This window comes from Cladophialophora bantiana (genome assembly GCF_000835475.1).
Source record: "Cladophialophora bantiana CBS 173.52 unplaced genomic scaffold supercont1.2, whole genome shotgun sequence".
In the NCBI taxonomy this organism is placed as follows: domain Eukaryota; kingdom Fungi; phylum Ascomycota; class Eurotiomycetes; order Chaetothyriales; family Herpotrichiellaceae; genus Cladophialophora; species Cladophialophora bantiana.
This window is the reverse complement of record NW_015971576.1, coordinates 391,907-414,480: the sequence shown is the minus strand read 5'-3', so window position 1 is coordinate 414,480 and position 22,574 is coordinate 391,907. Positions and strand designations below refer to the sequence as shown.

At 53.1% G+C, this 22,574-nt stretch overlaps 9 protein-coding genes across 9 annotated transcripts; 5 read left to right on the top strand and 4 right to left on the bottom strand.

Moving 5' to 3' along the window:
• Positions 1–358: 358 nt before the first annotated feature.
• Positions 359–757, top strand: Z519_01157 (uncharacterized protein; the record flags this gene model as incomplete). The annotated part of the gene is made up of 1 exon (XM_016758914.1): positions 359–757. The coding sequence occupies one exon, from the start codon at positions 359–361 to the stop codon at positions 755–757; it is 399 nt and encodes a 132-aa protein (XP_016624242.1).
• A 37-nt stretch (positions 758–794) lies between these two features.
• Z519_01156 (uncharacterized protein) lies at positions 795–2,127 on the bottom strand (the record flags this gene model as incomplete). The annotated part of the gene is made up of 3 exons (XM_016758913.1): positions 795–1,225; positions 1,279–1,919; positions 1,976–2,127. The coding sequence occupies 3 exons, from the start codon at positions 2,125–2,127 to the stop codon at positions 795–797; spliced, it is 1,224 nt and encodes a 407-aa protein (XP_016624241.1).
• A 992-nt stretch (positions 2,128–3,119) lies between these two features.
• Positions 3,120–4,749, top strand: Z519_01155 (uncharacterized protein; the record flags this gene model as incomplete). The annotated part of the gene is made up of 3 exons (XM_016758912.1): positions 3,120–3,270; positions 3,331–3,563; positions 3,634–4,749. The coding sequence occupies 3 exons, from the start codon at positions 3,120–3,122 to the stop codon at positions 4,747–4,749; spliced, it is 1,500 nt and encodes a 499-aa protein (XP_016624240.1).
• A 496-nt stretch (positions 4,750–5,245) lies between these two features.
• Z519_01154 (uncharacterized protein) lies at positions 5,246–7,414 on the bottom strand (the record flags this gene model as incomplete). The annotated part of the gene is made up of 1 exon (XM_016758911.1): positions 5,246–7,414. One exon carries the CDS (start codon positions 7,412–7,414, stop codon positions 5,246–5,248), a length of 2,169 nt encoding a protein of 722 aa, XP_016624239.1.
• A 434-nt stretch (positions 7,415–7,848) lies between these two features.
• Z519_01153 (ATP synthase subunit alpha, mitochondrial) lies at positions 7,849–9,723 on the top strand (the record flags this gene model as incomplete). The annotated part of the gene is made up of 3 exons (XM_016758910.1): positions 7,849–7,920; positions 8,078–8,425; positions 8,476–9,723. 3 exons carry the CDS (start codon positions 7,849–7,851, stop codon positions 9,721–9,723), a joined length of 1,668 nt encoding a protein of 555 aa, XP_016624238.1.
• Positions 9,724–10,158: 435 nt separating this feature from the next.
• On the bottom strand, positions 10,159–11,665 carry Z519_01152 (uncharacterized protein; the record flags this gene model as incomplete). Its single annotated transcript, XM_016758909.1, has 2 exons — positions 10,159–11,433; positions 11,483–11,665. 2 exons carry the CDS (start codon positions 11,663–11,665, stop codon positions 10,159–10,161), a joined length of 1,458 nt encoding a protein of 485 aa, XP_016624237.1.
• Positions 11,666–12,318: 653 nt separating this feature from the next.
• Positions 12,319–14,656, top strand: Z519_01151 (uncharacterized protein; the record flags this gene model as incomplete). The annotated part of the gene is made up of 4 exons (XM_016758908.1): positions 12,319–12,715; positions 13,434–13,662; positions 13,744–14,072; positions 14,148–14,656. The coding sequence occupies 4 exons, from the start codon at positions 12,319–12,321 to the stop codon at positions 14,654–14,656; spliced, it is 1,464 nt and encodes a 487-aa protein (XP_016624236.1).
• Positions 14,657–15,862: 1,206 nt separating this feature from the next.
• Positions 15,863–17,767, bottom strand: Z519_01150 (uncharacterized protein; the record flags this gene model as incomplete). The annotated part of the gene is made up of 1 exon (XM_016758907.1): positions 15,863–17,767. The coding sequence occupies one exon, from the start codon at positions 17,765–17,767 to the stop codon at positions 15,863–15,865; it is 1,905 nt and encodes a 634-aa protein (XP_016624235.1).
• A 1,803-nt stretch (positions 17,768–19,570) lies between these two features.
• On the top strand, positions 19,571–20,641 carry Z519_01149 (uncharacterized protein; the record flags this gene model as incomplete). The annotated part of the gene is made up of 1 exon (XM_016758906.1): positions 19,571–20,641. One exon carries the CDS (start codon positions 19,571–19,573, stop codon positions 20,639–20,641), a length of 1,071 nt encoding a protein of 356 aa, XP_016624234.1.
• Positions 20,642–22,574: the final 1,933 nt, after the last annotated feature.

The following is a 22,574-nucleotide window of genomic DNA, read 5'->3' as shown; positions in this document are numbered from 1 at the left end:
TGGTGGGAAAAATGTTGGATGGTATTAACTGCGGGAGTCGTTTTTCAGTCTAGTTGGTTTCAGCCTTGAAAGACGTCACCACCACCACCATCCTCTTACTAAGAAGTACAATAGGTACTGAGCCACCACCATCTGCCACCACGCAGCCCGGCATCTGGGCGGAACAGCGATCAGCTCTAACTACCAGTACAAGCACCGACCACTTCGTATCCAGTGGCGGTGGATCGTTGCTAAACTTGGGACGAGGAATCGTAAACTTATCTGCTTTTGAACCCCATCAAATACTACCGACTGCCTACTGCATCTCAAGACTTCACCGACTACTTTGGCCACCTCTAGACCGTCCTAGCTCGTCAGAATGCTTCCGCCACATCTCGGATTCCTCATCCACGTGGTCATCGAAGTCCCAGCATGCCTCTCGTTCGCCCTGTTCCCCTCCCGCCAGCTGGGAATGCACACGCCCCATGCACATGCTGTTATCCGGCAATATGCCGCCCTTATACTGGCCTCGGTCCTGGTGGCAATGGTATTCGCCAACCGGCCACCAGATGATACTGCTGGCAAGGTCGCGGCAGCACTGGCAGTCTATCATGTCGCCCCTTCCATACGGTCTGCAAACAGATTGGCCCGACAGGCACGGTTTCGAAAACCAATCATCGTTTCTGAGGCATTTCTTTACCTGGTTGTACATGTCATATGCTTTGCTGCGCTACTCTGTGACGCCTGGAGCGCCCTGTACATGGAAAGTCACCCTTAGAGATGCCCAACACAGCCGCCCCTCCGGTTCCGCCGTGTCAGTCAACATCCTCGGCCACCAAAGTCTCCGTTGGGCTCTCCGTTTCTGGGTCTGACCCTTGGTGGCTTCTTTTGAGCACCATCATCTCGACAGCAATCCCAGGGCCGAAGGCACACCCCACGATGTGGTCTGTCGTTTCACCCTCGAGCAGTCGATTCAAGACGCTGAAGAAGGTGGCGCTGGAACTATTGCCGTGAGTAATGTAAACCTCATAGCTGGCGCGGAGAAGCTCGGGTTTCAGATTCATCGCCCGTTCCACTCCCGTGATAACCGTGGAACCGCCAGGGTGAAGTGCCCAGTCATAGTCCGAGGCCTTGAATTTTCCGAGGTCGACGAGCTCTGGGATCGATCCTACCAGGTCGTCAAACATGGCAGGTACTGCAGCTGATGCCAGCTTGGGAACTCGCGGGGTCAAGACCACTTTCCAGCCTACCAGCAGAGTCAGCCGCAGGTTCCCCGAATAGGGGGCGTGCTGCACTTACCGACGGGGTCGACGTCAAATCCCAGATCCTTTTCTGTGTCCTCGATGATCTTATGGTCCCAACCTAAGAGCTCTAGCAGGGGTTCCTCGTCATAGCGGTCGCTGAATCCGTTCCCGAGGACCACCGCCGAGGCGCAGTCACTGAACAGGGTGACACCTATTCTGACCTCCTGGTTCTTGTGGATCGAGTCCAGCTCAGATCTCACCAGGGTGCTTGATATTTCGCAAGCAAAGACCAAGATGCGCGCAGGCTTCCGTCGGAAGCTGGAGCCAAGCGCGATGTTGGCGGCCGTTCGTAAGGCGCCGAGGCCGCCAGAACAGCCCACTCCGTGCAGGAGGACTTTCTCGATGCTGGGATTGAGACCTAGCCCCTTGATGACATAATGATCATAGCCTGGATTTGCCGAGTTGGTGCAGGTAGTGGCAACGACATGAGTGATTTCGGACAGGTCTCCTCCCCACTGCTTCAGGGCCTTGCGGCACGCCTCTATGGACAGGTTCACGCCATGATCGAGAAACAGATCGCACAGCTCGGCTATTGTTGGCGGCTCGGGCGCATTCGCAATGGGATGATCAATGTTGCCGATTGCCGAACGAGAGTCAATCCCAGTATACTCGTTGATCCGCAGCACCTTTTCGAGGCTAGAAGATTGCGTCAATTGGGTTCAATTCTGGTGGATCAGTGGATGGAGGCTCACGCCGGGGTGCTGGGATAAAAGCGCCTTGCAAGAGTGGCCAGATGGTCGGGCTTGATTTCATAAGGAGGGTACTCTACTCCGATGCCATGGATGTACAGATTGGGTCTCTGGTATGGCGGCGTAACCTTGGTGTGAATTGCTGAGGGCGACATTGTTGTGGTGGTGCGTCGGTCGTCAACAAGCTGGGAATACGAGCCCCAACAATTTTCGGCGGGTGATGACGTGGGGGATATTATTGCATGGATGAAACGCAGATGAAACAGAGGCTCTAATGAGGGAAGAATGAGGGCGTTGTAATGAGCGACGGTTGAAAAGAGAGTCGAGGCGCTCGATTATGTGACTTGAGAAGGTCTCGTCCGTTGGCCGACTCTGCGAGCGGTAATAAAAATAAGGGGATTGTATGTGAGAAGTTGGACAGATTCTTCGTACCATGCCTAGTGACTAGGACGATCACGGTGGTGCTCGTGTGCGTCGGGACTCGTCCATGGAAGGAACCCGCGAATCAAGGCCGGAGGATATCATAACCGCATGATACGACTGGGGCGATCAAGGCGTCGAACACATAATCTAATGCGGGCGAGGATCTGATGCGCTGATGCAGAAAATAGTTGTGGGAGAGAGACAAGTCGCCAGGACCTGAGTCGTTCCGGGTGGCTGTCGCCTCCCTCTCCATCTCCATCTCGTCTGCATCTGCTCACCTGCATCTCAGCCATTGTTTCCGCGTCATGCCCTCATCGACAGCCTCACAAGGCTCGCCACCGCTGACGTCGGCTCTTGCAGTAAGAATGCCCTGAAACTCGAGAGACACTGGCTGGCTACTTTACGGCCGTGCTGCTCCCTGTGGTCGGATGCTGGTTGTGGCCGGCAATTTGGTGATGATTTGGCTCACCACCTCGATTGCCCTCTTCCTGGCCATCGCCCTCTACTATGCCTTCACCAGAAAAACCAAAATACATCGCCACGGTCAAGCCTTGAGGCAAGCATTCCATTCCATTCCCCTCACAGATGCCCTGGCCGCATCAACGGCACCCTCTAACCCACACCACGCAGACACGCACCAGACTCTCTTCCGCTCTTGGGAAATGCCGTCCAGTTTCTCAAACCTCGCCATGTTCTGTTCGACTGGTTCGTGAAATGCCAGCAGATGTTTGGCCGGGAGACATTCGAGATCTCGGTTCCTTCTTTACCCCCTGGCGTGGTCATCAACAGCCCCCAAGTTTTGGATTACGTGCTCAAAAACGAGGCGGCCATCACCAAGGGCGCGTTTTTCAGAGAACGGTCGTGGGATCTTTTTGGTAGGTCGCCGACGTGAAAACATCGACCGACCCATCGCTAACTTGACTGACGGCGCTTAGGCTATGGCATTATCAATGCCTCAGGCGAGCTGTGGCGCGCACAACGCAAAGCCGGGTTGAAGTTCTTCAGCGGGACAAATCTCGATGTCATGATCGAAGATGTTTTACCAGAGATCTATCAAGAGTCCACTAGGAAGGTCCTCTCCCAAGCCGCGCAGGACCGATCTGCGGTCGACTTACAGACGATCTTCCATGATCTCACCACCACTGTGGTCGGACACATGGCCTACGATGTAAGACTTACCTACCCGTCCTGGGTGACCATGGGTAAGATGCGGTGATTAAGTACTCACCTCAATCTAGATGGAAATCGACGCCTCCTCGCCCTTCAGCAAAGCCTTTGACCATGCCTCATCCCAAATCGGCCTCCGCTTTCAAAACCCGCTGTACCGCTTCACCGAGATCTTCACGGGCTCTTCCTTCCGCGCCGCCCTCGTTGAAGTGAAACGCTTTGGCCGTCAGATTGTGTCCGAAGCCCGGAAACGCCGTGCTCGAGAAGCGTTTGAGAGTCTCATCACCAACACCAACGAAGAGGAGACCAAGCTCGAGCAGCAGCGTCAACGGCCCGACGGCGACGACGAATCTGGGTTGGGATTTGGAACGTTGATTGACTCACTAATTGAATCGTTGGGAGATCCAAAAATCGTCGCTGATGCGGCACTCAATTTCCTGTCTGCCGGTCGAGATACCACGGCACAGAGTCTCACCTGGACGTTCTACGCATTGCTGAGACACCCCGAAGTATTAAAGCGGGTAAGGGAAGAAGTCGATTCGAAATTTGGAACGACGCTCGATACCCCGACGGGTCACCAGTCACCAGCCGACGGTACTGTAGATAATGAAAGCGATGACGGGCATGTTGAAATCGACGTATCAGCGCTGCAACCGACCTCACTCCCCTACACCATGGCCACCTTCTACGAGGCACTCCGCCTGTACCCGCCAGTCCCCTTTGAAATAAAGCAAACCAACCAACCGGTCACCCTGCCCGACGGCACCTCCTTACCCGCGGGAGCAATTGTAGTCTGGTGCATCTGGGCATTAAACCGCTCCTTCTCGACCTTTGGCGAGGACGCCCACTCGTTCCGTCCAGAGCGCTGGTTAGAGACCTCAACCTCAAATCCCAACTTGGACGCCGACCCCGCGACACGACCGCCCACCCTCAAGTTCATCGGCTCCAGGTTCTCGGCCGGCGAATTCGCCGTCTTCAACGGCGGCCCGCGCAGTTGTTTGGGGAAGAAGATGGCCGAGCTGATGGGCGCGTGGGTGCTGATGCGCATGCTGCGCGACTGGGACTTGGACGAGGTCAACGACGGCCTCAACATGGACCCATCCTCAAGCCAGCGCCGGAGCGCGAATTCCTTGACGCTGCCCATGCAAGGCGGCTTGCCTGTGCGGGTGCGCCTTCGGAAGAGGTGATATGTCAGTCGTCTGGGGTGTAGCTCTGTACGTATGTAGAGGTATTCCACCACGTTGGCCTGCGTTGCTTTACATTGCTCCATATTGCAAGTCGATCACAGGGCGGAGTTGGGTTGGCCTGGACTGGACGACACTGGGTATAGTGGCGTAGTTTCAAAAGCATTGAAGCCATTCAAATAAGTGGGTTTTATAGCACACATAGAGAGTCAGAAGGATCCCAGGAACAGGAATGAAATCCGTCTCAGGGCATTGTGTGTAATCTACACTGTAGCTAGGAGAATCCCAAAGCGACTTGGAAAGCAGAGCAGAGCAGAGTATGCATGTATACTTTAAAAAGGCCAATGTCGAATAGCTTGTAGTCGGTACCAGAGAGCATGTGTCGTCAAAGTTGTATGTAAGGAGGGAGATAGGTCAGTCAGCGTTGCCTTGTCTGGCGTGCTAAAGCGGGAAGAAACATCTCTTCTCACCCGGCTCTCCCCTCTTCCGTTGTTAGGAATCATATCTCGTCAACATCCTCGCCAGCAACACTCTCATAGCGCATGCCCCCACCAGCACTCGTCCTCAACTTCAACGGCACCTCGTACATGTGTGCATAATCCACCACTTCCCCGCCCAGATAGCCCACTCCGTTCTTCCTCCTCCCGAACACAGGAGCCGGATCGCACCAGAAATCCTGGCAATTGCCCACCATGCCGCGGCTGAAGGGGTTGGAATTGCGCGACTGCAGATGGCCGTGCGATGCGTCGCTCGCGGTCACCATGAAGGCGTCGAGGCCTAAAATCTTGGTCCACCGTGTGAAACAGCCTTCGGGCCGGCGAGGGCCCGGATGGAGACGGGAGGACGCGGCGGCGGTGTCATTTAAAGAAGTGGGCGCTGTAGTTGCGCCTTGGGCGATGGGGTGGTTGTGGGTCGGGAGTAAGGGACGGTGGTGGTCGTGCACTTTGTCGTGGCGCTTCATGTTTTCATACGTGGTTTGGTTCTTCGCGATCTGAATCGTTTGGACCACAATCAGCATGATCACCCAGACAAGCTGGAGACAGGTCCAGAATGTGAGTGCCACCGTCCAGGGGTCACGGAGCACCAAAGTACAAAGCGAAGCAGAGAGAACATGGCATTTTGCAACGGCGTCGTCGGAGGGTGGTGGGAGTAGAGCAAGGTAGGAGAGGACAAGGCGGACGTAGAGAACGATCCCAATCGCCATGCTCAGGATGTAAATGTAAAAGTGGCGGATGTTGTTGTTTCCCACGCAGTTGTCAATCCACGGACAGTGATGGTCTTGCTTTGCGACGCATCGATTACACCGGCGGCAGTGTTTTGAGCGAAGCGGCTTTCGGATCATACACTGTACGCAGAAGTTGTCTTCGTCAAATTTCCACAACGAGAATAGCTCCTCGATCACCTTTCGCTGCTGGTTCCGTGAAGATAGTTTCGGAATCCAACCGGGGTCTTCAAGCATTGAGAGGAAGTAAAAGTATGTCGTAGTGGCGAATAACATGGTGAAACAGATAGTCGTGAGAGGATTCGTCGAGAATGTGATGGGTAGAACTGAAGTCACATAGCTCACTCCTACCCAGAACAGTGTCCCGGCGAATATGCCAGCCAAATAGGGTGTTTTGTGAATGGCACGAAATTCTAGTGGTCCGATCATTGCAAGTCGTTGCGCAGCATACTGCATTCCCAGGCAGACAGCCAAAAAAACCGGAACTCCAATGAAGACGCTGAGGTGACTTATAATGTACAGGCCGACCATGATGATCAGAAAAGGGTACAAAAAGAAGAATTTGGACATTTTCGAGCGGTCTCTGACCACAGTGTGTAGATTAAGGGGGAGGGTCTTGACGTTGCCGGAAAGGTCGTATCCGTGATCAGATAATGAGCGATGGTATGCCCGTTTTGTGTTCATTTCCTCGGCACAGGTCATTGGCGTCTTGCCTTCGTTGGTCTTTGCGAATCTGTCCGCGCCGTACTCGATGAGTTTGTCCAGACAGGCTTTTGAGCCTTTCACCAAGGCCCAGTGTAAGGGCGTATATCCATTGTCGTCTGTAGCATTGACATTGGCACCCCACTTGAGAAGGAGATCCACGCAGGCTGGCCAGCCTTTGTATCCTGCCCACATCAGACTAGTGTGGCCTTGAGGATCTGGGATATCGACGGGAATATTTTGTTGCAGCAGAAGGATCAATAGCAGCGCATTCCCATCAATAGTTGCCAGGTGAAGAATGTTGTATCCCTGACCGTCGGTCAAAAGAGGATCTGCCCCGTTCTGCAACAGAAGGTTGACGACATAGAAATGGCACCTCTGCGACGCCCACATTACGGCGGTGGCATTGGATTCTCCTCCTTTTGCATTTACGTCCGCACCTTGCTCGACAAGGTATTTGCACACGGCATATTGGTTGTTGATAGCAGCCCAGTGGAGAGGAGTAATTCCCTCGTCGTCCTTATATTTGGCGTCGTATTTGCCTGACTGGACCATTTTCTGGATGTGTTCAAGAGCACCTATTCGGGCGCATTGCATGATATCCTCCTCCAGAGGTATGTTGGGTTCTGCCTGGCCATTGTGGACAGCACCCAGTTCAACATCTTCCGAGGTCACCTTGGGGGAGGCCACGTTCGCCTTGGAACTGGGAGGATGGGAAAGGTTCTGAGAGGTCGGAGAGGACATGGCGCTTTCGTCGTTGGAACTACTGTTGTAGATAGGCACATAATGATCGTTCCATCATGTTCAAGTCTAGAAAGCAGAGGTCATTTTGATGCACAGTCGAAGGAGACGCGGTCTGAGCCTGCTGGCCTCCTGAATCCTCCCAGTTCGTCCGCAGTTGGACCCCAAACTCAAAAGGCGGCCACGAATTTGTCGTATAGGGGCCTATCACGTGGATGCGAGTGCCAAGAACCTCTCCTCGGCAAAGGTGCCTCTTCAGTTGTTTCCTTTCCTCCTGCGACTTCCGGGATTAATTCGATTGAAGCTCCCCTTACAAACTACTAGCTGGCTTCCTCGACTTCATATCAAAATTCTCCTCTCCACTCCCTCCGACCTATCTCATTACTCCTTTTCCTCCTCGGAAGTTCCTTATATCAGCTTCACGGGTAGGCAAGATGATGTCGAGGAACGTCTTGCGCCAGTCTGGCCGCATTGCTGGCGCCCTATCTGCTTCTGGCAGAATAGCTGCGGTAAGCTTGAATCCCCCTCAACCAGCAGTAAAAGCTCCAGGGTCACCTATATCAGCGTCAATGAGCCCTTATCTGGACTCTTTGAGCTCGGAATCCGTCAAATCAAGCTCTACCACCGCGTCTCGGCTGGATTCCGAGCTGATGAAAATCTTCGCAGTCCCGTGTCGTCACCCCTGCACCTCTCAATGCTGCCTCTAAACAAGTCCGATCATACGCAGCCGATGCCAAAGCATCTCCTACCGAAGTTTCCTCCATCCTCGAGCAAAGAATTCGTGGTGTGCAAGAGGAAGCAGGCCTTGCTGAGACCGGTCGTGTTTTGTCCGTCGGTGATGGTATTGCCCGTGTTCATGGTATGAGCAACGTCCAAGCCGAGGAGCTGGTCGAATTCGCCTCTGGGGTCAAGGGAATGTGCATGAATTTGGAAGCCGGCCAAGTCGGTGTTGTGCTTTTCGGTTCGGATCGTCTTGTCAAGGAAGGAGAAACTGTTAAGCGAACTGGGCAGATTGTGAGAAGATCAATCAGCTCGCGGAAACTTTTTCAGCTGACAGCTTCCAGGTCGACGTCCCTGTCGGCGAGGCCATGCTTGGTCGCGTTGTTGATGCTCTTGGTCAACCTATCGATGGAAAAGGCCCAATCAAAACCACCGAGAGACGTCGTGCTCAAGTGAAGGCCCCAGGTATCCTTCCTCGACGATCTGTCAACCAACCTGTCCAGACCGGCCTCAAATCCATCGACGCAATGGTGCCCATTGGACGTGGCCAGCGTGAACTGATTATTGGCGATCGTCAAACCGGAAAAACCGCCGTCGCTCTCGATGCTATGCTGAACCAGAAGAGATGGAACAACGGCACCGACGAGACCAAAAAACTGTACTGCGTCTACGTTGCCGTTGGACAGAAACGATCTACCGTCGCCCAGCTTGTCAAGACTCTGGAGGAAAACGATGCCATGAAATATTCCATTGTTGTCGCTGCAACTGCTTCTGAAGCCGCTCCTCTGCAATACATCGCACCTTTCACGGGCTGCACCATTGGCGAATGGTTCCGGGACAACGGCAAGCACGCCCTCATTATCTACGATGATCTCACGAAGCAGGCCGTCGCCTACAGACAAATGTCCCTGCTCCTCCGTCGTCCTCCTGGGCGTGAGGCTTACCCTGGTGATGTCTTCTATCTCCACTCTCGACTGCTGGAACGTGCCGCCAAGATGAATGACAAGCACGGCGGTGGCTCTTTGACTGCTCTTCCCGTCATTGAGACCCAGGGTGGTGATGTGTCTGCCTACATTCCTACCAACGTCATTTCCATCACCGATGGTCAGATTTTCTTGGAAGCTGAACTGTTCTACAAGGGTGTACGACCTGCCATCAACGTCGGTCTCTCTGTCTCGCGTGTGGGCTCAGCTGCTCAGCTCAAGGCCATGAAACAAGTTGCCGGTTCCTTGAAACTCTTCTTGGCTCAATATCGAGAAGTCGCTGCCTTCGCACAGTTCGGTTCCGATCTCGATGCCGCTACCAAGCAGACCCTCAACCGTGGTGAGCGTCTGACTGAGCTCTTGAAGCAGAAGCAATATAGCCCTATGGCCGTCAACGAAATGGTGCCCCTCATCTATGCAGGTGTCAACGGTCACCTGGACAGCGTCCCCGTCGGCAAGATCTTGCAATGGGAAGCTGACTTCCTTGCGCACTTGAAGAGCGATCAAGCTGAGCTACTGGCAAGAATCGACAAAGAGGGCCAATTGAGCAAGGACCTCGAGCAACAACTGAAGGAAGTGGTCCAGAACTTTACCAAGAATTTCTCATAGGTATGTGGTTCGGAAAAGCCCAACATACAGCAGGATGACTGACATGTCGCAGAGGCGCGGTGGGGAAAGTTCGAAAATGCTTGTACAATGTTCTAGCTTGGTCAAAACTGGACGACGCCGCTCGAGTTGAGACACGAAAATGGCCGATTGCAAGCTTGGTGCGACTGCCAGTCAAAGAGGGAAGTGTCTCAGTGTAATTAGATACATACCAGTCCTCGAATCAATTTCATTTGTGCTTTAAGATGTCTCGCGGCATTCGCTGCAGCACTCAGATTCTGCAGATTACTGTGACTGGACATTGTGCAAAGTGCTGAGCGTTGTGTCAGAAGTTACGTGCTGATTGCTGACGCCAGGAACATCCATCAGATACAATTGCGGCTTGCTTTATCTCACTGTCTTCTTACGCAAGGCCACGAGCGGCTCGCTCGCATGTGTCTAGCTCGCAGATGATATATTGGTAAAAGCTTGTCTGCAACCTGTCCGAGGCGACATCATTTCCTTGACCAAAATCACATTCGATACACTTCCGTACGGCTTCCGCGAACTTTTCCCCCAGTTCCGCGGAGACACTGAAAAGCAAGCTCTTCGCAGTGAAAAAGTCAGTGATCTCACAGCAAGTCCTTGTCGTTGAATTGAAACATTAGCGTATGATTCTTCTGCAGAGTCATCGCTATGCGGTGAATCACTGCCTTGGTCTTCATCCAAGTTCGATATCATAATGTCATCGCTTGACCAAGATTCTTTCAACCAGCAAGTCCCATGAAACCGCAACAGAGCCAGCGCCATTTGTTTGCCGACATGGATCCTCCAGTGGGGACCTAGAAAGTAACCCTGTTGCATTGAACGGGCTGTTTCCTTCAGCAATTCGCTCAATGCCCTTATTTCGACCCTTCTGGTGACCGGGGTGACCATCTCCATTCTGGAATGGATGTATACTAGGAGCTTCGAGCTGTCGCTCGTCTCTAGATATCCGATGCGTCTGCCTGGGGGGAGTTTGGATTGCCCGAAAACCTTCTGCATTTGATTGCAAAAGTTGTTATGGCTGCACAAATTGGCCAGGGTCTCCAATGAAGGTACCCTTTGTGAAGCGCATGGCGGCCACATCAGGCGGCAGTCAGGGGGGATTGATTGGAAAGAAGCAGTTTTTTTTCTTTGCTTCTTCTTCTTTTGCACAGCATCAGCGGAGGCTTTTGGATCCTCCGAGGAAGCGTCTATCGCTCGCTTGGTCACCGACTCTAGCACACCATTAGATTTGAGGGGCCGGATACTTGCAGTGATAGTTGATTCAATGGTGAACCAGACGACGTCCGCCCCTGGAGGGTCTGGCCCCTTCGATGATGTGGACTGGATGGTAAGAGATCTGAAGGCAAGAACGAAATTGACGTGGTCAGAACCATTGTGCGTCGGTTGGAGGCCTATATAGCCCTTGTGTTCTGTGTGCTTTGTGCAGGCCTGGCCGAAGGCTGCGTAAAGATTGTTTGCGGCGGACTTGACGATTTTGAAGCGCTCTAGTTTTGCTTTTGCGAATCGGCTGGGTTCTTGAGGAGCGCGCCGTTCCGCCAGACGCTCCGTCTGCTGCACTAGGACACGGAAGTCTTTGGTGCGATCTCTGAGATTCTTCAGCGCTGTCTCAATGCGGCCTTTTGAACATGCCATGTCGATCTTCTTGTCGATTCGGCATGCCCTCCTCTTGAAGGAGAGCGTCTCATCCTGCCGCAATTAACTCGGCTTCCAGGTGAAAGAGGTCGACAATACTCACTTCTTCTACCTCTGCCGCAATATATGTGAACGACTCGCTCACTTCCAAGAGCTTGACGATCTGGCGCCGGATGAGATCGAGGCAGTTCCGGGCTGCTGAAGCAGTGCCGCCGGAAAGCCGCTCGGATAGATATGTATCAAGTTGGGCATCTTTCCATCCGCTATCATTCTCATCCTGGAGCATTCGCGCTGCTTGCTCGTCTCCAACCTCTTGGGTCAGTAAGAGCTGTGCAGGAATCTGGAGGATCTTGCACTGAACATCCAATCCAGCAAAATCCTCTTGCGCCTGTTCCGAGAAGCTTCGATATCGAGATGCCCTCCTGCCCACAGTGGAATAGTGCTCCGGAGCAGTGATGACTAGAGGTAGGACAGGCAACGCGAGCTCTGCGATAGTATTCACATTTTTCGGCCCTAGGAATATCTCACAAGAAAGGAGCCAGCATGAGGCCGAAAGATTGAAAGCTGCAAACGATCAGGCCTACGGAGTTGAGCTGATCTCCAAGTCCAGCGAGACAAGGCAACTATGCATGGCCTTCTGCTGCGCAAAGGCGAAAGATGGCGCCAATGCGGGACTCACCAGTGATCACTCGTCAGGACTTCGTGAGTTGCGCGGCTAAGCCACCACCAAAGCAACCAGCGAGCCAGGCTCAAGGCATCTCTAGCAAAATCGAACGTGCAGGGAAGGGCGAGGCAGATTCATGGCGGTGTTCGAGGCGGTCTTCCACTTCTTGACTGGCAGCACCCTGCTCTGATTTTTCCAGATTCAGCTCCTGGCCCTTCTTGGGAGTTGTTGGTCACTGTGTTCTCTTTGCGGTTTACGTGTCTTCGGGACGCAAAATGACGATGATGAAAGAAGGCTACCGCGGTCACAAACATTCACAAAGGGATGATAACCGGATTGTCAAATGGGTACAGGACTACGATGGTGCTGTCCCAGCCGCAGCGTCTGATAGCGCTTGCCACAACTTTGGATCGGAAACTGGATTGATCTCTGACCTCCACGATGAGTGTTTGCGACTGATGAAGGAACTAAGGACCGGATGGCAGAACTCCCAGGACAACATCGACCTCAAGCCACAGGAGAGGGCTGCGGTTGGCAATTGCTGTGGCAAGTTGTATCTCTGGGGAGATATTCTGCAGGGAGGAAAGCTAGAAGCCAGCCTAGAAATTGTTGCCGCCCTTCGCCAAACAATCTTGGGAACCTTGGTCAAAATCGGACATACTCTGCTGCTTGGTGAGTCTCAAAAATATCGATGCGCCGAGGGCTCCTCCTCTAAGCAAACTCCATGCTTCGGATGCTGCCCGGCAATGGGTCCGCCAGATCTTTGACAGGTTCCAAGATGCGGATGAATCCTTAGCTGAGCGGTTAGGAGAAGCCAATATTCAAAGGTATGACAAGCTAAGGCGAGACAAAGGTCAAAGTGATTCAGATGTGGTCCTCAATAAAGGGTTTCGATCAAACAAAGTCATTATTCCGGCCAGCAACGACGATCCGCGACTCCGGCTTGGGAAGCTCGATTATCACGCCTGCAGAAATCCCAGCCTCAGTCGCATCGCAGTCTTCACTTCTCCGATGGCACGTCGCGCCGCCTGCCCAAAACTCCAGATGCTGTCGCCTTAGGGATCCCGTTCCAGTGCGGGATATGCACCCGCACACTCTCCACGATCAAAGACCGGAGTCAGTGGAAGTAAGTGTGCCAAAACCTCAGCTATTGCATCGCAGACGTTTCCAGAATCCATGTATTTACGGACATTAAGCCCTATGTCTGCACATTCAATGATTGCAGAGATCAGTTGACCGTATTCCCCACACGGAAGCTGTGGGCAGAACATGAATTTTGCAAACATAGATGCCTAATATCTTTCGAATGCTACATTTGCTCCCAGCACCTGGATACCGAAGAGATGCTCTTCAATCACCTTCGCACCGAGCACTTGTTAAAAGAATTAAGGCCCCGACAACCTTGAAGCAACCATTGTACGCGCTAAAAATGTCCAAGCACGGCCGATCGAAGGAGAGCAATGCACTCTCTGTCGAAAAGCAGACTGGCAAACACAACGAGCATTTGTCAAGCATCTTGGAAAGCATCTGGAAGACATTGCGCTGTTGGCCCTACCGCTCGGTGATGATTCTGAAGATGAAACGGAAGGAGATGATCCATACGACAAAGCATCACGCGGGTCATCTACTAAAGCTCGAGGTCCCAAGACAATAACGTCCCCCCATTAACCGTAGTGTTGCTGACTGAAGCTTCTCTTCAGAAGGATCCTACCAAAGGCGAAGAACATCTCCAAACCTCTGACCCGGAAATGGAGGGTAGGTTTCCCTATCCTTCTAGTCTTCGACGAGATCACCCCGGTGCTGCGTCACCCCCCAACGAGTACCGCGCCAAACACTCCACCACCCCAGCCCCGGCAATCTGCAAGACTGAAGACAGTCTGGTCTGCAGAAGTCCTTGACAATGTCGACCGTTCATTTACCAAAGCCGTAGAAATTCGGGATGTCTCTGAAGCACAACTCAAAGAAATCAAAGAAATCATCACTGTTACAACTCTCAATTACAAGAGAGATACTATCAATTGGAAAGTTCGTAAACATCATCCCGCATGTCATAAGGCTTGTTCCATCACTCCTTCACCGACCAAATGACTCTGACCGAGCGCAGGGAGATGTTGCCAAACCGAGGCAAAATGCGATTCCTTTCGCCCCTGCACCAACTGCCATATTCTGGGTATTCGTTGTGAATACTTCGGAGACATCATCGAGAGCTCTGTTGAAGACAGCACAGACGAAGAATCCGATGCAGAAGGTTCGGGCAGTGAGCCTTTTGAGATCGCTATGGATGATGAAAAGAAACACATGCGCAAAGAGGACGAAAGATCCAGGGAGAATGCGCATGGCGGAGGCGAACACGCCGTAGAAAACAACAAAGGGGCAAAAGATGAAGACGAGGAAATGCATAATGCAGAGGCTGCCAGACCGCCCACGGAATTCCACAGTAACATCATCCAGCCATCTGTAGGCCTGCCGTTGTCACCGTCGTCAAATCCGCTGCTGAGACCAAGTTCCCGTGTTAATCCTTCCATCTTGCTCAGTTCCGACTCCGGAGTTCCAACACCTGTTGCCGATCCTGATGAACAGGGGGCTCTGGTGCCTCCAAGTGATCTCGAATGAGGATCATATTGCGAAAGACCTATAACGATATCATCCGCATCACTCCTTAGAGGTTACCCTTAAGTACGCGAAAGCCCAAGCACACAAACACCTACCAGGCAAATTAACAAAATCGAGGCTCAACTATCCCGGGCGGCGACAGCGGCGACAACGACAACGACGACTTCGAGGAGGGGAGAGCGCGCCAAAGGCTACGGCGCGACATGGTGCGAGGAGACCCAAAAGACCTGCCACGACGAAGGCCACGACGAGGACCGAGGGACATCACGTGTGATGAGCCTGAGAGTGGCGGACAGACAGGGAGGGAGGGACAGATAAAGTCACCAAGATCTGGCGAGCTGGCTCTGCATGAAGCTAATACTCCAGTAACTTACGTCAATTACTGTAATCGGAAATAATTAAGAACCACCAAGAACCACCAAAGGATCTTCAAGGAGGGCAAGAAAAGCCGCCCATTTCCCGCCCAGAACCGCCCTCCCCTGCCGGCTAGGAAGTTCCATCCTGAGAATTTCCATTCCATTCCATTGCAGCTCTCACCAAGCCCTCACTCAGTCCCTCCGGCTTTGCGAAGCGCGGTTGAGGGGGGGAGGAGGCGAGCAGGCTGGGGCAAGCAAGCTGGCGGGATCCACAATCCACAAAATCCACAAGACGATTTGTCGAACCGAACCTTCCTTTTGGGGTAATTTAATATTTTGTACAGGGTACTTTGTATTTACTTGTATGTACTAATATGTGCCCACTTAATTTAGCATGTTCGCGGTGTGGCCTGACGCAGCGGACGCCCGCTGCGAGCGGTGCCGCTTGACACGGCATGATATGACGGGGATCGAGGATCGACGGACGTTGGCGGTGGGTGGCGGGCGTCCCAAGCAAGCAATCAGCCCATCACTCAATCAATTAACCTAGCTTCATAACTGCACGGTACAACCCAACCCAACCCAACCCAACCCAACCCAACACAGCACAGCACAGCACAGCACAGCACAGCACAGCACAGCACAGCACAGCGCTCACGCGTGCACCTCGCCATTCAACTCGACTTGACTCGGCTCAATTCAACCCAGCCTCTATCTCTTTCCAAAAAGAGATCATGCATAATGACGGATTCGCTTGGAAGTGGACTATGCAAAGCAAATGCCCAAAGAGCGTGGGCTGGAAAAGGCAAGGAAGGAATTGGCTTTTAACTGGAACTGACCGAACCGCATCTTACTTCCTCTTCTCCCGCCGCCGCCGCTGCTGCTGCTCCTGCTGCTGCTTCTGTAGAGATATCATTGGCACGGGTGGCATCGGTCGTTTGCTGACGTTCTTTTCGTACCAGTCACTGCACGCCTCTTCCATCATGACCTTAAAGTCTTGACTGCTGAGGCACTGGCATAACTTGGAATCGACCGCGGTGCCGCGCACCTGCTGCCGCCGCGGCGAGACAACTTTGGGATCTATATCATTCTCGGCAGGTCTCACATCAGCAGCAATCGTCGGCGCCGACACCGGCGCGGCTGGCTTTGTCGTTCCATCTGTAGTAGCAGCGATATGGGAGGCCGCACTGTTGGCCCCGGGGGAGCAAGACGACTCTTCAGGCGCCGCAGCCGTGCTCTCAGGCCCTCCCCCTTCCCTTTCTTCGTCGCCACAACCAAACAACCACGACGACAGTACAATGGCCAATTTATCCTTCGACTCGTCCGTGATCCGACTGAATGTCTTCAGAGCATCAATGACAGCTTCGGTCAAGAACACCTCCTTCTTCGCTCCACCCCCAGTCCGGTTGGAGGTTTCGTCTGCGTCGACCCATGACTTTGCCAGAAGCCAAACGGTGATCTCAACTCTCACTCGGGCATTGTCTGCATGAAGCGAGAGCTTCTGCAGAAATGTGGCAGCCGTGTCGGGCCATTCCAAGAGATCCCACAAAATGAGGTTCAGCAGATACAGATTGAGGAACAAAGCAAGGTCCTGCTGGATAGGCAGGGATCGTCTTTGGGGATTCGCCAGGATGCCCTTGACAACGTGATGTATTGTCGACTTTCCCATGGCAACCGACCAGAGACTGCTTGACACCACCATACTGGACCGGCTATCCGTCCTTTGACACCGGAGATCTTCTGACTGTGACCTGCGGCCATCTTGTTGCATCGAGTGTAGTGTCTCGAGGAACCTCTCGGTAGCACTTTGGACGTCCACCATGTTGGAGGCTTCAAGCTCGGCCATGGAAAAATATGCCAAGGAAAACATGGGGTGGAACATGAAGCACACGGTAGAGAACAGTGACCCAACTCCTCGTTTCCCAATCATCTGGGCCAGGCCTTTCAGATGGATCCTATTGACCTCAGGACTCAATGAGCGAGCGTCGGCCGACATGGCTAGGCAGACACAGAGCAGGGCCTCGTCCGAGGCCTGTGTTTTGGGGTCTGCCAACAGTTTGGCAATATACTTGTATGCTAAGGCTTTCCGTCGATGCAACCGGTCTGGCAATGGCTGACGTCGAGACCAAGCCAAGAACATGTCGCAGAATATCAGAGTCCACGGCAGGCCGCCTGCGGGATACATCTGGATTCCCCTCCATGCAATGTCCCGACACGGACAGAAAGCGCCAGCTGTATTGCTCCAGGAGGCCTGTGCCTGGAATTGAAGCCATTTGATCACGAAGTTCTGCTCTTCAGCGGTGAGTGGATGAGGGTGCGAGTCAAGATTGTCTAGAATGGAATCTGCGGAGGAGGACGATGATTGACGCTCCTGCGCCGGAACGCTGGGAGGAATGGTTTTGGTTGGATCGGCTGCGGGTTTTGCAGAGTCTCTCGGACGACCCTTGCGACCTTTCTTCGTCGTGGATTCCGCCTCTTTGACGCGCTCCCGGCCTGGAGACATCGAACTTGATTGTCCATCCTCCGGCGAGTTTCCTTGCTTCGCAACAGCCGGCGTGCCAGGAGAACGACGGCGACGTGGAGCTCGCACTTTTCGCTTTCGGAGGATCCAATCGCCCTGATCTTGGTTGGAAAATATTCGAATGTGAGACTCGAGCGTGGGAGGAGGGGCGCCAGCATTGTTTGAAGGGTCTTTGGCACTTGGCCCTGGTTCATCTCGACTCTCTAATTTTACACGAAAACGGTTTCGAGACATGGATACTGACGAGGTCTGCGAACACTCGAAGGTGGTGATCCGTCAGTGAGGAACGAGGGATCTGAGAAGGTAAAAAGCATTTGTTCTACCAGGGACAAGTCGTGAAAAAGCGAGGGCAGGTGGAGGAAGGCTCTCAATTGCAAAAGATGCACAAAAGCCGTCGTGTCCTGGTCTCGCTCATCAGTCTGACAGTGCGTGTAATGCTCGTGGAAATTATGCTGGAACAACCGAAGAGGATGGATTGAGGCGCCAGGCAGATGACTTGTCCAGCTGTTGAGCGGACGCCGGGGTCTAGCCCGAGCGGGATCCCGGATATGGATATCCTGTCTTGCGCCAATCTGCATCCTGTGGGATTGAGATAGGGTTCGGGGCTTGGGGACCCCGGTGATCGAGGCTGGGCGCTTCACCGAGTCTTTGTGGGAGGATCTGAAGCCCGAAGCTTGACGCCCATCAACACAACCTCGTACGTTGGCAACCTGATCATCACGTCAGTGGAAATGCGGCACAGCCTTTGCCATGTTTGACCTGAACACCCTGTGTACGAGGAGGTGGTACGGTGTGGGTGCAGAAGGTGAGGATGTCAGCGGCTGAAAGTCCAGACCCGACGTGCTGTTGAGGGCACCACTGATGAGGCGACATTGACGATGAAGCTCCGCATACTGCCGCGGTGGTTGCAGTGTTTTGCAGTCTTGTCCGTGGGAGGCGTGCACGACACGCCCAATCATGGGGGCGACGAGGTTGGGTTTGAGAAGCCGCGTTTGGCGTCAGTGCTAGTTGGATTGTGGGCACGGGATGGCTTCCCAGGCGTCCAACTGCCTGCAACTACCTGCCGAGCCTGCCTGGATGGGAATCTTGATGCGCCGGATGAGGGGGAATGGAAAATAAAACCATTGAAAGATGTCGAGTTCGATTTTTGGTCTGGGCCTGTCCGCATGCAGCCTCGCATTTGGTGACTTATCCATTGGCGAGACATAGAGATCTTTTTTTTGGGAGGGTTGTTTTTGGGCTCTTTTCTTTTTCCGTGCGATATGTTCCTTGTGATTTGCAACGGGGCTCGAAGCCGGTACTCGGGACCTACACGAAGGTATTCCGTCTGTACCTCGCACGGAGTACCTGTTGTGCCTGTAGGTGCCTGGGGGACATTAAGGAGCATCAGGACATCGGGCACTTCATTCGAGCACCAGTTGATAGTTGAAGGCGGCACTTCTACCTAGCTAGCTAGCTCGCTAGGTATCTTGCTGGCTCGCTGGGCAATACCTACAATGTACTGACCTAACGGGAAATGCACCCGCCTAGCTTGCAATCCTCCGTACCTAGGTATATGTAAGTAAACCCCCGCTCTGGTCGCGGGACGGACAATATCGGTTACGGCGGGGGTGGAGGGAAGGAGTGCGTGAGGAGACACTTGTGCATTTGCCGAGCTTCATGGGAGACGCTCCGCGATGATAATGATGAATATGACGATGATGCAAAAGATAGCATTAATAATGTCATAGCACAACCCTCCACAATATACAAGTTTAAAGACACGCACACATACTGTGGAGAGAGAGGTTCATGACTATATGATTCTATATCTCTGCCCTATTTCTGCGGCTGCTCCTCTCAGGACGTTATCCCGACGTAATCACTACCACCACTGTTATTGTTACTGCTCCTACCACTACTACCGCCACCTCGCAATCGTTTCTTTCCTCCCCACCAAAATCTCCTAGTGTAGCCTTGCGACCGTTCACCTCCTGCCCACCGGCTTACAAATCCGTGCACAAGGCTACCACCAGTGCAACTACCCCATCTGCCACAATGAAATCAGCCCACGTCTTCAAAAAGGGAGAGGATCAGCTCGATGTCCAGATCAAGGACATCCCGGTCCCCAAGCCTGAACCCAACCAGGTCCTCATTAAAGTAGTTGTCTCGGGCACAAACCCCAAGGATTGGAAATATCCCATCCTCGTCAAGGGCAGCACCGGACTCAACACGGGCGACGACATTGCCGGATACGTCGAGGCGGTGGGTTCCAATGTCACTGAATTCAAGGTCGGCGACCGCGTCGGCGCCTTTCACGAGATGCGCACGCCTCACGGCTCCTTCGCCGAATATGCCATCGCCTGGGAGAAGACCACCTTCCATCTTCCCAAGCAGACCTCGTTCGAAGAGGCGGCGACTATCCCGTTAGCTGCTATGACCGCCGCCGTCGGGCTTTTCTGTCGCTTGGGTTTGCCAGAGCCATGGGTTACTGTGTCTCAGGCTCGTAAGGACGCCGTGGCGGGCGGAGTGGTCGTCTATGGCGCTGCTTCCGCCGTCGGCGCTTTTGCTGTGAAACTCCTTGTCCGCTCCAAGATACACCCCATCATCTGCGTTGCCGGCCGAGGCATTTCGTTTGTTGAAGGCCTGATTGATAAGTCCAAGGGCGATGCCGTCATTGATTACCGCAAAGGCGATGACCATGTTGTGGAGGGCCTCCGAGCCGCGGTCCCTGCTGGGCAGAAACTCCTATACGCCTTCGACGCTGTGAGCGAGAAGGGTAGTTACCAGAACATTATCAAGGTCCTCGATCCTTACGGACATATTAGTTTAGTCCTACCGGGAAGGAAGTACGAAGAGATCCCCCAAACTGTCAATCAGACACTTACAACCGTGGGATCCGTGCATGGCGTCCCCGACGACCTGAGCGATTTCGGATATGCCTGGTTCAGACTGTTCAGCTTGGGTCTCAAGGATGGCTGGTTTAGCGGACATCCCCACCAGGTGGTACCTGGCGGATTAAATGGTGTCCAGACCGGCCTCACAAATCTTCAACATGGCAAGGCCAGTGCTGTCAAATACGTATATCGAATCGCCGAGACCGAGGGCGTGGATCGGAGTAAGATTTGAACATTCCAGAAGCCTCGACGGCGTCCAAATGGACGCGGGCACCTCTAGAGCGTCGAGGCATGGCCCTCATCAGTCGATTCGGGTCTTCCGACCGTTTCGAGCGGGTAACCAAGTACTAGTAAACGTCCAATAAAAAGTAGTGCGACTTACATCAATAGCGACGTCCGCGGTGAACATCCCATCTTCAGACTTCAAGTGGCTCTCGAGCAATTTTTGCATTAGAGCGCAGCATAAAAGATATAATAGCATTGTTCAATGTCGCGAGCCAGCAGGTATCTAATCGATCGTCAAAGATAGATTTGGATCCTTGAAGCCAGCTCAATGCTAAAACTGGCTTTTAGCATTGTCTGGTGGTGTTGCTTCCGAGGATGCAAGATACCATGCTGTTGACATGATCTGATAGTTGACTAGAATCCCATTCGGGCATGCTTCATGCTGTCTGATTCTCGAGTCCAGCGTATTACCCCGATCTTGGCTGGGGATGGGAAATGCAATACTGCGACAAATCCCGGTCGTCAGCTGCTGAAGGGCTCACACTATTGGAGGCGCACTCTGCTTGATCGTCCGTGTGACCACTCCACCATTGTTGAACTTGCGCTCATCAATGCTGGAGGTGACGCTCAACAGCTTGAAAAGTCGTCAAAAATGGCTAAGACGCCCCGCCCAATGTTGAACTAGGTGCTTTCCGAGGGCGCGTTACGGTGTTTCTCAACAAATAGGCGGTGGCACAGATGTGTAGATTAATGTTTCGATAAGAAGTCCGTCGATCTGCAGCAAGGATGTGGTCGGGAGAAACGGGAGAATGCCTTGTTAGAATTGCTTGTGACCAATTCTATTTGGTCAGTGACTCTAGCCCCAAGTAGTGTTTTGAGCCAGCTTTGAACAAGCACACTCGTTTCTCGAGACCATTTGGCTAGAGACAACAAGGCACCGCATGGAGGATAACAAAGAGGGACCAAACGCGGTGAAACTACCCTTGGATGCGACAAAGTGGCATGAGATGGGTCTTTAGGAAAAGTAATCCCTCCCGGTGTGCAGGGGTTCCAAGAGCCCCATGGAGCCCCCAAGAGCAAGGGCACGAAAAGTTGGTGACCATGTTCTTTTCCATCAGAAGACTCCGAGAAGAGTGGAGATCCAAAAATCAATCGGTGTTAATATGTCAATAGGCTGGTCTTTCTGAATCTGGACATAGTAACGTCAGACAAAATAAGGTAAGCATGCATGATTTGCTTATTACAGAAAAGGTCGTTGAATGGTTTGTCTCCGCAGTTTTGAAGGACAATTGTGATGTGACCGGGGAGAACCTGACAGAGACAGCGAGTGACAGCAAAACCCCCTTTTCAATGCGGTCAGCAGGTCCAGCCTGAAGCAGCGACGATCTTAGGATGGAAACATCCAGCCCTCGCCCGGGGGTCCGTGTATCCGCAATTGCCAATGTTCTGTACATACAGGATACGTCGGCAATTGGAAGCCGCAGGCTTGCAGCGGCCATCAAATCCATGATCGACCGATAGCGCAAGTTTAGAGCAAACTGAAGTCTTGAGGAGGGGTAAGTCAGAGATTTGCAGGAAGCACATCATGAAGGATGGCTTGCCGTCCGGGCGAGTCGGCAGCGGTCGGCAGCTTGCGTAGGGGACTTTTTTTTTTCTCTTTTTCGAAGGCTTTAACTTTGCTAGGCGGTTGCCCTGCGCGGTGTGTGGTGCGTTTGCTGCACCTAACGAAGGCTTGGAAGGATGCCTCGCTGTGCTTCAATTTTGGATAGGCCTTGTCAATGACCTCCGCTAGAGATTGATGGGCCTAGCGGGCTACTTAGTGCTCGAGTCTCGGTTCTCCACGTAGGTCTCCGGGGGGCCGAGCGGCGTTGTTCAACCAAGCATCACCGGCCAAACCTCGCCCTGTAGGCGGGATTTAGCGGGTACACGGGGCCCTGCGC